This window comes from Passer montanus, unplaced genomic scaffold (genome assembly GCF_014805655.1).
Source record: "Passer montanus isolate IOZ18808 unplaced genomic scaffold, ASM1480565v1 scaffold9, whole genome shotgun sequence".
Taxonomy (NCBI): Eukaryota; Metazoa; Chordata; class Aves; order Passeriformes; family Passeridae; genus Passer; species Passer montanus.
Window position 1 is genome coordinate 14,929,129 of NW_024374367.1, and position 14,025 is coordinate 14,943,153.

The 14,025-nt window shown below is 40.2% G+C and overlaps 1 protein-coding gene across 3 annotated transcripts in view; it reads left to right on the forward strand.

Moving 5' to 3' along the window:
• CNTN6 (contactin 6) overlaps positions 1-14,025 on the forward strand; it is a 125,212-nt gene that overhangs the window by 14,116 nt on the left and 97,071 nt on the right. For all 3 annotated transcript variants that reach the window (XM_039695527.1, XM_039695528.1, XM_039695529.1), the window contains exon 2: positions 7,967-8,104. In XM_039695527.1, the coding sequence (XP_039551461.1) occupies positions 8,050-8,104 (55 nt within the window). In that variant the 5' untranslated portion in view covers positions 7,967-8,049. The remainder of the gene's footprint in view (positions 1-7,966; positions 8,105-14,025) is intronic.

Here is a 14,025-nt window from a genome sequence, read left to right on the forward strand (position 1 = left end):
TTCCTTTTCCTCATTATCCAAGAGATTCTAAATGATAGCAATAAACAGCAACAGCATCACCAAGGAGGAAGGGAATGGGAAGGATCCTCATTTCACACTGAATCATTTACTTGTTAAACAATAAGCCTTGAAATTAACTTTCCCTCCTGACACCCCTGCATGCACAAATGCAAATAAAATGATTACAGTCTTCATCTTGGGAAAAAATAATGGTCATGGATGGTTCAGCTAATCTTAAAGTCACCCCAGAATTGCAGCCCTGCTTGTTCATGTTTTATTGGGTAGAATTCCACCTAATCATGGTTTAAGTCTGTGGCCACCCAGCTCAGCCCAGATCTAGTCCTGGCCACTTTATTTATTGCTGCACTGCAGTATATGGCTATTAAAAATTCCAAATATTTCCTGACAGTTCTCGGGGGAAATCTACAGTTCATAATTTCGTTTCATGGTACTATTAATACTTCCTGACAGGCTGAAAGCCAGTTGTTAATAATCTGGAAGATTTCCAGGTTCTTGTCTAAAATTAGCTTCAGTTTCACTTCTATTTTTTTTTTTTTGGCAAATCTTAACCCTGGTCCAGAAATTTCTGAGGCAGGAGTGGCAGATGGATGTCCTGCTCCCCATCTGCAGGTGTTTGGCCAAGCCTTGAACCTCCTGGTTCAAAAGAGCATTTCTCCAACTCTAAAACTCCAGGGATGCTTTGCTCAACTCCAGCTTCCCTTTGGGAAGAAAGTTTGGTGGATTTGTGAGTTCTCTGTGTTGAGTGGGCAAAGAAATTGCCTTTTTTTTTTTTTTTTAAGGTGTTGTGAAGGCCACAAGCTGGAGGACCATGTGTGTAAGAAGTTCAGCAGCAAAAAATAATAAATACTAAAGATACTTTTTATTTGAAAAGAGAACCCCATAAAGATATCACAATGCCTTTAATATTGATTTTAATAAAAAGATCTGGGATATTGAATGTGAAGAAGCAAAAGATTAAACTGCAAACACCCAGTAAGAGACTTTAGGGCGGCACAAATGAAAGCATTGCTAAGATATCAGGCTCAGAGAGAAACAACTGCTGCAAGAGATCTTGAAAGAGATGAAGTCTTCAAAATATCATTGTAAAAGTTTATCAAATATTCCTTTATTAACCTCCATATCTTTGAAGAAACCTGCACACTGTCTTTTGATGATATTCTCATTTTGATCCTCTTTTTACTGAAGAAATGGGAATTTTGCTGCTGACTTCAGTCAAAACAGAATCAATTTTTTTATCATTATTACACTGATAATATTTGGAAGGAGGTTTTTTAGGCTTTTACTCATAGATATGAAGTAGATATTAAACTTTTCACCTGGGAAGAACAATGTGTGCTCTTCATTCCCAGTGCTTGGGTGCCATCAAGATCTGTAGCTTCACTGTTTGTGAACAAGTTAAAAGAAATGTGATAACTGGCTCAAAAATAATATTGTCAGATTTGGTAAATTTAACAATTTCAGATCTCTTCAAAAACTGTATTTAGCAGTGTATTGAATTGAAAATTGATCCACACTTACATTTCAGCCAGACCTTGAAAGCATTTTTATCAGACTTTTTCCATCTCAGTGTTTGCTCAGTAATTGCTGCAGACTGTATTAAATGATTGGGAGAGAATCTTCTTGTTGTTGGACATTATCTATATGATGAAAACTTCTCAATTCTATTTCACATGGAAAACATTGTCTCATGCTCTCCTGTAATTCCCATAAATCTCTGAGGGTTGACATGATGTTTTCATCCCACCAACACTTCCAGGACAGATTTCACACAGGTGTTGGAGATCTATTCCCACATATTTAGGGATTAAAATGAGAGCAGTATTGTTTTAACCAAAGAATGAGCAATCAGCCCTTTCAGGCTGATTACTGGCATTGCACAGTGTATAAATTTTAAAAAAGAGTGTCAAAACACAGCTCTAAATGTGGTTGTATGAGATATCTGCACCTGGGTTCAGCACGAGGATTGGGATTGTGTTATTCTCTGTTATATTCATTATCACTTAAGGACTTTGCTGTTGAAAGACATTTTAATGCTGGTTTGTGAACAGCACAGCCCACTGGGGTTTCTACCTTTCAGTCTTTGTATTTGGGTTAAGTACAGCAAATTCTCTTATTGGCTCTTGCCTGTGAAGACAGGGTTATTTACAGCTGGGAATGCCCACACAATGTTTGCTACTGCACTGAACCTCTTCAGATATTCATGAAAAAATGGATGAATGAAAGAGTGGCACTCCCTGAGACCTTTCCAGCAGTTCCAGTGGGATCCTGAAGCACTTGGACACATTCTGCAGGGCACTGATGGCAGAGGAGTTTCTCTTTTTCAGCATCCCTTTTTATGCTCCCTAATTGTTGCTGTGAAAATAAAAACACAGGGAAAAATCCACATAATTTAAAAGATATTTAAATCCTGCTGTGTCTTGTACTTGACTGTTAAAGAACGTGGGAATCCTTACAAGGATGCTTAGAATCATGGAATGGGTTGAGTTGGAATGGACCTTAAAGCTCATCCAGTGCCACCCCTTCAGTGGCCAGGGACAACTTCTGATGCCTTGTCACCCACAAATTCCCCATGTCAGGGCCATTTCAATGCTGGTGAATCCATTTGGAAAGGTGAGTGAAGCCTCATCAGAAACTAGAGCAAAACCCATCCCATTTCTCCTCAAATGTCTTAATTTGGGGAGTTTAAGACACCAAAAGCCTCTGTAGTGTCCCACCATGAAGGATCTCAATGTCACCTGAAACACAATGAGCTGTTTGCTCGAAGTTAGGAAAATGTTTTGAAAACACAAGATTTAAACCCTCCCCGAAGGCTTTATGCACTGAATTTGAATTGCAAATGAGCCACAATATTTTCAGTTTCACTAGGAAAAGTAAGCAATAGCAGTCAGGAGTGAAAACCAAATGAAAATCCAAGTCCTTTTGTGAAAGAGGAAAAACAGAAGTGATCAGTATCGGAAACCTTTGTTAAATAGCACGGGGTGCTTCTCTCCCTCAAAATATGGTTCAATAATTCTAAATAAGCAGTAAGAACTCCGACAGCATACGTAAATCTTGCTGGAGCCTGGAAAACTGGTCACTTCTGCTCCTGCTCTGGTAGTTGCAAGTGTTTGCTATTCACTCTGTTACGGATATCTGGAAAATAGTTTGAGTGCAGAAAGAGCCTCAGGGATAAAAAGTTTGAAAAGAAAAATGTAGCCGTATATCATTGGCATTCATGAGAAAATTCACATTAGATGCCTTCGAATCAGGTGCTCAGGAGACAATAGAGAGATCAGGAGCAACGGTGTGCCAGGAATGCAAGCCTGGCTGGGACAGACTCGGCTTATTTCCTGGCACATGAGGAATACAAAAGTGTGGAAGGCCAAATTCAAGAGATAATAGAGATGTGTGGAAGCTGGTGGGAGGGAAAGCTGAGGCTGCAGAATAAAAGGGCTGTGCATGCACTCTGTGTATTAGAGCCTTTCTCTCCACATTTCCATTCCTTTCTTCTTCCATACAGATCTCATTCTATAGGTGGTTACACCAATAAACCTGGAGTGAAGCACCAGCACCACTGTGGAATTTGGCCTCAGATCCCTATTGTTACACTTTTTTTTTTTTTTCCCACCAGATCCCTGTTGTTACACATTTTTTTTTTCCCACCAGGTCAAAATTTGCTCTTTCTGCAAACACAGCTACATTTTGCCATGGGTAAAAATGTCAATTTGCTGGAATTTAGCTGAGAGCAAAATCTCATCATTCCCAGGGCCTGACAGGTTTTACCCCAGTTCAATGTCACATCACCACCTGAACCAACTTTTACTTGCAGAAAACTTAACAGAAAATTGTGGCAGGAGTGGGAAGTGGGGCCTATTTTCATGAAAATTCAGATGACACCAGAAGAGCAGTTTTGTCTTTTGTCACAGATTTGGTCCTGTAAATGTTTTGTTACTCAAAAAATAAGTGATTGTAGAAATTAAGGGTCTTGAAAACCAAGACCTCGGCACCAGGTTGGGCTCAGTAAAGAACAAGACATTGGCATTAATATGTTAAATATATGTCAGATTATTTTAATTAATAAATGAACCTACAGTTTATTCCCTTCTAAATTCCAAGGAAAACAGCTGTACAACTGCAACCTCCAGCCACACAAGACAGCCTTTCCCTCCATGTGCTAAGGGCCAAGCCAACACTCAAATCCCACTTTTAGACTGAATTTTTCAATATCCCAGATGTCCAGGAGGGAATGTTTGATGACAGCAATAGTTTTGTGTACTTTCTTTCCAATATTACCCAGAGCGTCTGAGAGGAGAAGCAGGTGCAGCACAACTCATCCATTGCTGACCTGGGAATTTTATCCACCTTTTTCCATTTATTCACGTCCTGTACATCCCTGTGTGTCCCACACATTTGGATGTCCCAGGAGCAGATATCTCTCCTTCCTCACAGATAAGAAGTAAAAATGACAGGAATAAAGTATGTGACGACTGAGTTCTTTCCTATGGACTTGTTTTCTCTAATGGGAAAACAACAAAAAACGATGTTTCCTCCTTCTGTAACAAACATATTTGTATAAATTACATCCTGCTGACAAATGGACACACAATCAGGATTTTTAGGGGGAAATGTAATGTTTCCCCCATGATCATATTTAACACATTTTGTTTTCCATCCATCTCTCTGCTCAAACCATGGCATAACAATTAGAATAAGTGATAGCAGCACATCCAGAAAACAAAGGGTATGATGGCAGAATTTATCTTGTTACATTTCTTGATTTAATGCCAGTCTGGGATTTCTGGTCTGAACCAGATTTTTCTTATGCTATAAATATTTCAGTTTTTTCATTTATTCTTGATTTAGTTTGACAGTAAATAATCCCATGGAAGCAGCTGTTGGAAAGATGTTGTAAAAAATATTAAGTGCCTGCTCGCCAGTTCAGTCCTTGTGTTTGTCAAAGGGAAGGGAATAAAACAGTTGGGTAACTTAAAGGAAATATGTATCTCTGTGTGTGTATATTTACAGTAATGCCCCATAATTTGCAGTCCTAGGAGCAGAAGAATTACAGTTCTGAGGATTGATCAATACCTTGTATGAATACAAAGAGTTTGGGTTGTATATTCTGGATATTGACAGCTGCAGGTTCTTGTTTCAGGGTTCCAAAAACTCATCCAGAACCCAAGAAGAGGAGAATAGAAAGCAGAGAGGGTTTCAAAAGGATATTGCAAAGAAAAAAAGGATCTGTCCTCTTGGAAAAAGCAGGGTCTGGGCAGTTATTTGGCTTTTATTGGTTATTTTTTCTTTGGAATATTCTTTGTTTGGAATATCAGGAAGCATGTGAGTAACTCTGGATGGTCTAAGTTCACTCGCAATTTTCTTTGGTAACTCCTGCACCTTTAGAAGGGACTTCTGCACTACATAACTCACACACCCAATGTGGAAGGACCAGAAACTGGACATATTTGAGAGATCTTGTGGAAAAGGAGTTGGGTGGGACCAGCACTGGGAGGTGCTCCCTGTCCAAGAAAACAACCACAGAAAAATACCCAGGAGGGGAATCCAGATTGAAATTCCCAGGCCAGGAAATTTGGCCTGGGAATGTGCAAAATTCGTGGCAATAACTTCAGCAAAAGGGGATAAATTGCAGACAAACGCTGGTTGTTATCTGCTAACAGCCAGCTTGGCACCCACCAGGATGATTTGTCAGCAAATGGGCAATCTGAGCCTCCTCACCCTCTGGTGCTGCTGCACACACAGGCCCTGGGTGCCTGGGGAATCTTCTCCTTCCTCCAGGGCAAAAAATCTAAAACTGGGTCAAGTGAAGTCACAAAATTAATGCAGGAAGAATTAGATGACATCCAAGTAATTAATTAAAATCCCAACTTACATTTTTTGATCTGAAGGGATACATTCTGTTCAAGAAGGACAAGGGAAAACAGTTTGTTTGGTTTTTTTTTTGTCTCAGATATCACAGATACGTACATGAGCTTCAAGACAAATATTGACAAGCAGGAGAAAGGGTGTGAAATAAATATGATGTGATTCAATAAGGAAAAACACCAGGTTTTCTACTGAAGCAGAAATAATCAATGCCTACCTTCAGTATCACCAGGTGGTTTAAAGGAGGGGTTGGAGTGGAACCTGGACTGAAGGCAAGTGATCTAAAAAAGCACCCAAAAGTATTAAAAAAGAAAGGAAATATTGATTGAGGGTGTTTAGGTGCAGTCGCTGCCACTTTGGGCAGGGTTCATATAGAAAGGTACAACCCAGCTCATCCTTCTCTGTTTCTATTCCGACAGAATTATAATTTAATACTTTTTAATCCTTTTACTTTCAAACACTTATAAATTTTGCAAATGTTCTTCAGTAGATCACAGCTGCGTGTGAAGTAGGACATCATGAAAGGCTAAAAGAAACTCTGGGGTTTTTCCATATTTTTTTTCCCAAAATTTAGAAGCTTGTCAAGTTTTGATCATTCCTCAAGATTTTAAGTGTCTCTCTTGAGACCACCTGCATTTTTTAGGTGAAGTGTAGAGAAAATATTAACAAAATTAAGCCCCTTAGAAAAGTGGGACAGCTTCCAGAAGATTTGGATTTCTTAATTTTCTAAAAAACATCTCTCTCACTCCTGTGAGCAATAAGTTCCAGGGCAACCCTGGATGAGATCTTTTCACACTGCTGTGAAAAATGAGACGAGTGAGAAGAGAATATGGATCCATAAGTGTGCCTCATAATTGTAATTTCTCAGTGGAAAATTTTCAGCACTTAAAAGGTTTGGAATGATTTTACAATTCTGTAAACTCATTTTATTAAGTGATTTCTGGTTTCAGCTGCTTTATGAACTGATCCCCCACAGTAAATCACTCATTTGCCCTTTGGGAGTATAGGCCAAACAGATACTTTTTCCTGGCTTAATTCATCATCTGTTGACTGAAATGTCAAAGGAAATTAGAGGAAATTGTTATGTAAATCCTTACCGCGGATGGTTCATTTCTGAAGGATCAAACTTCACAGAGAAAAGGTGTTTTTTCCTTTCTGCATGGGGTGTGTGTGACATTGTGATCCCTTCTCCTCCCGCGGGAGATCAGTTGTTTTGTATCGGGATACAACACATTCACCAAAGGATCCTGGCTGGGATCAGACCCACACCACGATGGAATCTTGGAATCCCACACTGATTTGGGTTGGGAAGGACCTTAAAGATCCAGTCCCACCCCCTGCCATAGCAGGGACAACTCTCACTGTCCCAAAGTGCTCCAAGCCCTGTCCAGCCTGGCCTGGGACACTGCCAGGGGTGGGGCAGCCACAGCTGCTCTGGGAATTCCATCTCAAACCCTCCCCACATCTCAAACCCTCCCAGGGAACAATTCCTAATTCCCAATTTCTCATCCATCCCTGCCCTCTGGCCGTGGGAGCCATTCCCTGTGTCCTGTCCCTCCATCCCTTGTCCCCAGCCCCTCTCCAGCTCTCCTGGAGCCCCTTCAGGCCCTGCCAGGGCTCTGAGCTCTCCCTGGAGCTTCTCCTCTCCAGGTGAGCCCCCTCAGCTCTCCCAGCCAGGCTCCAGAGGGGCTCCCTTTGATGGAACAATAAATATCTTAACATTTGATGAACATTTAGGAGTCGAAAAAAGCTCATTTTTCCAAACACCTTTTCCAAACACCCAGCACTATCTGTCAGAGGGATCACAGGCAGATTTTTCTTTCCTACTTGGAGAAACTCCTTCCCATCCAAGAGATCTCTGTGCCACACGGAGGGGATGGGAGGAGCCCCAATCTTACTTTTGATTTTCATTCCAACTTTGAGTCATTTTGGAATTATTTTTGAGCCAGGATGATCCTACCCTATTGCATTTGTAGTGTCTGAGTCTCCAAAAGGTGCAGTAGAATGTGATTTTACCTGGGGAAATTTGGGGTATTGATTTGGAGTCTGTACTTTAATTGCCCAATATCTCTTCCTGTTTTTGCAGAATATCCAGGTAGTCACAGGAAGACACACTTTACTTTCTTCCACTGATTGGATGGGAGGAATTTTTGACCTTGGAAAGTGGAGATGGTGTTGCTATGGAAACTAATAAGTCTGCTGCCATTCATGAGCTGCAGCACAGGTAAAATGTTCCACTATTAGTGTTTGTGATTGATAAATCTCTGTCAGTGTCATAGTTCTTGGAGAAAGGAGAAGCAATTACCAAAATTAACAGCCCTTTTTTGTATGAACAAGTGACTAAGGAGCTTTTCATTAGGACACACTTTAATTTTAAACAACTCCAGGTGCTGCCTTTGAACCAGAAAAACACTTTTCAAGAGCATAAGAAAGCTGGAATCCAGGTAATGGCTTTAAAAAATAGTCTAAGCTGTAACAATGGGAAAGAAAAACAATTGTTACTTGGGTGACAACATCATGAAAGCATTTCTTGTCCCCAGTATCAGCAGATGAAGCTGTATTGAAAACCAGACCAATTTGGGAGGACTGAATTAATGGTTTGGATTCCATATTTCATATCACACCCTTCAAGTGCTTCCATACAAGTGAAGTGTCTCTAAATCACAGTTAACTGAAAGGCAAATTAAAGTATTTATTTATGAAGTCCAAAAAAAGGGTGAGAGTCATAAGGAGTGTCAATATAAATGTACAAAAAGGAAGGAAAATCTCGCTTAAAGCCCAAAGCAAACGCAAACATTCCTTCTTTGCCTTCTGCTGGAGTGGTGATGGACCCTCATCCTCCCAGCCTGGGCATTCTGCCACTCCAGGCTGGAATCAGAGGACAAAATGTGCTTGGAACAAGCAGGAATGCTTCCTCCCATTCTCCTTCCTTAATATCCCTTGTGTTTATTTAAAATATCAACAGTTTGTAACATATTGTGAGGTAAAATGGTCTTTTCTGCCTGGCTGGGCATTGCTCACAGTGAGGCTTTGGTATTCTGAGTTCATTCCTGCTCTGAACCTTTCTTCTAATTAAAAGCATATAACTTGACAATCCTGCTTCATAGAGCCATAAAAATGGGATTAACTCATGTGGCTCATTACAGCCTCATCTCCAAACACACTGAGAGGGAACAGAGCTCTTTGAGGTTCTAATGAATTTGGGGATGGACTGACCCTTCACACTTGGCTGTGATAGAAACCATGACAACTGACTTTTGTCTCCAATTAATGCATTGAACTCTAAATAGCCAGGATATTACTCATGTACTTACAAGGAAATTGTATTAAAGTAACCTCAAATGGTACTTAAATTAATTATGTAGTGCATGAGTCAGCAGCTGTTTGAAGTGAAGAAACAGAGCAGAGGGCAGACTTCAGTACCATTTTAAAATACAATTTAAATGAACCTCGATGTTGTTTTATCTAAATGTGAAATGTAAACCTCAGGATTAAAAAAAAAAAAAAAAGAAAAAAGAAAAAACAAATCTCAGGATCAGACTTTCTGTTAAATCAATACAAAGTTGCTATTTCAGTAACAAACAACTAGTAAGTTAAGGGCTAAAAATCTTGGAGTATATAAAATACTGTGATATATAAAATATTCCAAGTGAGCAGTCATTCATTTAAGCCCAGCTTTCCTGAACTAATCTCAACAATCACATGTTTAGGACCCAAATCTTCCCTTTGATTCCTCATTGCCCCACTCAGCTCTCCTGGGTACCTCTCACAGATCATTCCCTTCTTTACCACTCTGCCTAAAGCACTTGTACCAGTCTTTCAGGGCACAGATTCCCCCGTAATTCCTTGATTTTTTGGGAAATAGATGGTGGTCCTGGAATCTGAATGGCAGCAGGAGCAGGACAGCTGCATGAGGGACAAGATATTGTGGTCCTGGAATCTGAATGACAGCAGGAGCAGGACAGCTGCATGAGGGACAAGATATTCTTACATCCACGATTTGTATCTCCAAAAAGAACCTTTTCTCTCACATTTTTTTTTTATTTTTTCCCCCAGGCTTTCAATTTTGAAACCTTTTGTCATCCGCATCATTCTTGCCAGAGGATCCTCTTTAACAAGCTCAGTCCCAGGCTTTAAACCTGAGTTAAAAGGTACTGGGAGCTCACTTTTAGATGAACATGTTCAGCTTTTAAAGACTTAAAAATAGCTAAAAATGTAAATGTTCCATATTCCCAGGCACCAAGAGTAGCTCACAACGACACTTTTGTCCTGCTCCTGCTCTCAATTAAAGGAACAGCAAAAGCTCCCACTGACTTCACTGGGATAAGTTAATTTATTCCTGGGTATAAATTAACTCCATTGATTTCAGCAGAGCTCCGCTGATTTTCACTCCATGACATTCTGAAATATGCCTGATGGTAACAGTCAAACTGCACTTATGGCAAAACTTCTCTGATTTATCACATGGAAGGTTCACATCAATTTAGGAATAATAGAAATGAGTGGGAAGGTGAGGAAGAGCCCTGATGCTGAGCTGAGCAGTTTTGTGGGCTGGGGATGGAAGGGTAATTCAGGGTGTTGGATGGCATTGGTCACTCATTGCCTCCTTGTTTCTGCCTCAATTCTACCTGACATGTAGAATGAGAATGATTTTGACCTATAAATTAATTTTAAATCTCAGGATTAAATGTGCTGTGCAGAAGAACTGGATATTATTAGCCCCCCAAAATGGCAATTCAATTACTCAAAAATCAAACTGCCCCCTATATTCTCTTTATAGGCAAAAAATAGTGGAAAGAATAATGTTCCCTCCAACTCTTATTTTCCAGCAAAGCTTTTTTATGTGTCTCAACGAGGGTCTTTAGGGTTTTCTTGCAGTGCCTTAGGGGACAAAATAAAATAAGGTAATGCATGCACAGTGACACAGCGAGGGAACAGATTAGATTTTTTTTTTTTCATAACCCATTGCTATTTAAATGAGACAATCTGATCTAAGCAGAGCACCAGAGGCAAGAAGGGTGATGAAGATAAACTCAGAGATCATTACTTTAAATTCTGTGTACTTGCTATAGGGATGTACAACAACCATCTCCTGACATCATTGAAATTTAAACATTATTTGATATGAATATGTTAGAAAAGAGCCTTCACTTTCTGGATTAAAGATGTAGACAGGATTTTGGGAAGCTGAAATGAGCAGTTGACTGTCCAAAGTGCTCAATAAAATAAAATAATTGTCTCTCCACACCAAAACTCTCTCAGGTTTTCCTCCTATGGCTGCTCCTGGATTGTGCTGCTTCCTCTGGAGTTGTTGTGCAAGGCAGGTTGCCAAGAATATCTTAATGAAGCAGAATTTTATTTATATCTGTCCTAAGCATCCATCAGATGCACCTCAGGCCGTTCTTTGGGTGTGCCAGCTCAGGTTCTCCACCAGGCTGGAGGAAATTTCCTCACCTCTCTCTCTCTCTCTGCTCCTCCATTCTCTCCTGTGTCAATAAGGAATTACCTGCTGATAATTTCAAGTGTGTGTCTTCCTCCTGGACAGCTGATCTCAATTTTCTGTGTCCCTCCTGTTCCTGAAGGGAACTGGCACCTCTTTGACCTGATTCCTGGTGGCTTCTTCCTTTCCAATAAATCCCTTTGCATGCATGGAGAGGTGGCCTTTGTCACTTTGTCCTTTGTTCTGCTGATTGTCATGGTCCCACCGTGCAAGCCAAGGGGATTTCCAGGATTAAAGACAAGGAAAAAGCAGAATGGCAGTGAATTCTATCAGGCTGTGGACAACAGAAATATTCCAAGCCAGTCTGACCTGCATTTGGAAATGAGGCATCAGCTGTATTTTTACACAGCCCTTTGGCTCCTTGCCTCCAAATCAAGCCAGGGTGCAACCCCGACCTCCCAGGCTGGGTTTTTTGGCCCATCATTTTGAAACTGCTAAATTAGAGAGAGACATTTCCTGATGCAAAGTGTCCTGATCCTCCTCTGGGTCACAGCAGGATGAATATTGAAAACATCACATCCCACACTCTGCCTGCAGCGTCTCGCAGATTTATTGTTGGCATAACAGCACCTTTAGGGATGGAACAGCACACCGTATATTTTAAGACAAGTGACATCTTTGCTATTTCTAACAGCAAAATGTGGAGATGAACTAGTCCAGCCTGGAAATGTTAAGGCATCCCTGAACAACCAGAAGCATCCGGAGATCTGCTGATGAGTCAGACAATGATAATCATTAGGTGTCCCTTAGACAGCATGGAGGTTTTCATGGTTTTGGGAAATAAAAAGATGGATTTCTGTGAAGGACTTGCAAGGCAGTGGGAGGACATGGCTGATACTGCAATGTCCCTGCCAGGAGAGGCAGCAGTGACCTTTGAAGAGCTTTTGTTTCGTGCTGTGGGGTGCCAGGAGGCTCACTCATTCCCCAACATCAGTGAACAACAACCAGCCCTGGTGCAACAGAGCCAGAAAAAAAGGGAACCTTGTGCCCTGAAGATGCCCTGTTACTTTTAGGGATGTGAGAGGGTCTGAGGCTTTCTCCCAGACCGACCTAAACCCACCTCAGAGCTTTGCCCTGGGTAGACACCAGTGCCACTCACATTTCCCAAGGACTCCCCACCACCCCAGAGCTGAATCCAGGAATTATGTTCAGCATTCCCCACCACGGGCTAGGCTCACCCTGCAGAGGAATCTCCCTCATTGTGCTTCATGTCCCATAAAAACCCCTTTGTGGAATTCCCCTGAGAGCAGGGACATGGTGGAGAGAGCTGAGAGCTCAGGTGTTGCTTTGAGGGTGCCTTGAGATTGGAGCTTGCATCAATTTCCCTCTCAGGGAAATGTTCTTTACAGGTCCTGGAGTGAGGTGGAGATGCTGCAGTTCATGGGTGTGAATTCACCAGAGTTTTATGTTTTCCATATGGCTCTAGTGTCTAAATTCTTTAGTGTGAAAGGCCTTGTCTATTTTTATGCTGGTTTAAACAACTATTGCTTCCCAATCTTTTCAATTAGTTGCTTTACATTATTTTTTCCCTTTTATTTAAATTTTACATGATTTCTTCCTGTTTCATATCAAACCATTTTATCTACCAGCACAAAAGGCTCATTAACTTTTTAAAATAACATCCTGGTACTTTAGAAGCCATTATTTTTTTTTTCACTTTTTTTGTTGCAACAGCTTCAAAGACAATTCAATTTTACTTTATTATCATTGCCAAGAAGTTGAAATTAGCAGGTGATTAAGCGCTTCAAATATTTTGAGCATTTTCTATTGTCAACAATGGCAAATTTAAGTATAAAGAAATTAAACTTAAGAAGGCACAATAATATATTACTGAAACAGTTTTTGAAGCACAACATTTTCAGGGAAAATTGATGGTTTTAAGTAATTACTTAAACAAAGAATAGGTTTAGATCAGATTTCAGAGATAAATTATTCCCTAAAATGGTTGAGGCCGTGGCACAGGTTGCCCAGAGAAGCTGAATTTTGAGATTCCCCATTTCAGAGTTACCAACACGGATTTTTTTGAGTTTGAGACCCAAATCCACTCCCTTTTTATCTCCACAACCAGTGGCTTAATTGAAGAATGGACACTTTAAAGCTTAGATTTTGTTATGGAGAGAATGATGGCCATAAAATCATGGAATCACTGAAGGGTTTGGGTTGGAAGGGACCTCAAGGACCATCTGCATCCTACAGGAAATAGAGAGAAACACAGCTGAAGTCTCATTTTCCACTAGCAGAAATGAGAATTTATTTTGTTTGGTTTTTTTTTTTCCCAGAAATCAGACCTTGAGAATGCAAAAAAAAAAAAAAAAAAAAACATCTGCATCCTACAGGAAATAGAGAGAAACACAGCTGAAGTCCAATTTTCCACTAGCAGAAATGAGAATTTCTTTTTTTTTTTTTTTTTTTCCCCAGAAATCAGACCTTGAGAATGCAAAAGAAAAAACAAAACAAAAAAACCCAAACCAAACAACCAAAAAAACAAAAAAAAAAAAAAAAAAAAAAAAAAGAAAAAAAAACCAAAAACCTACAATGCAACCCCACCCCCCCAACAAACAAACTCAAAAACCCAAATCAACCAACAAAAAACCCCAGAAAATTTGACTCTATTTTATTTTTACATGAAAACCTGACATGGGGGA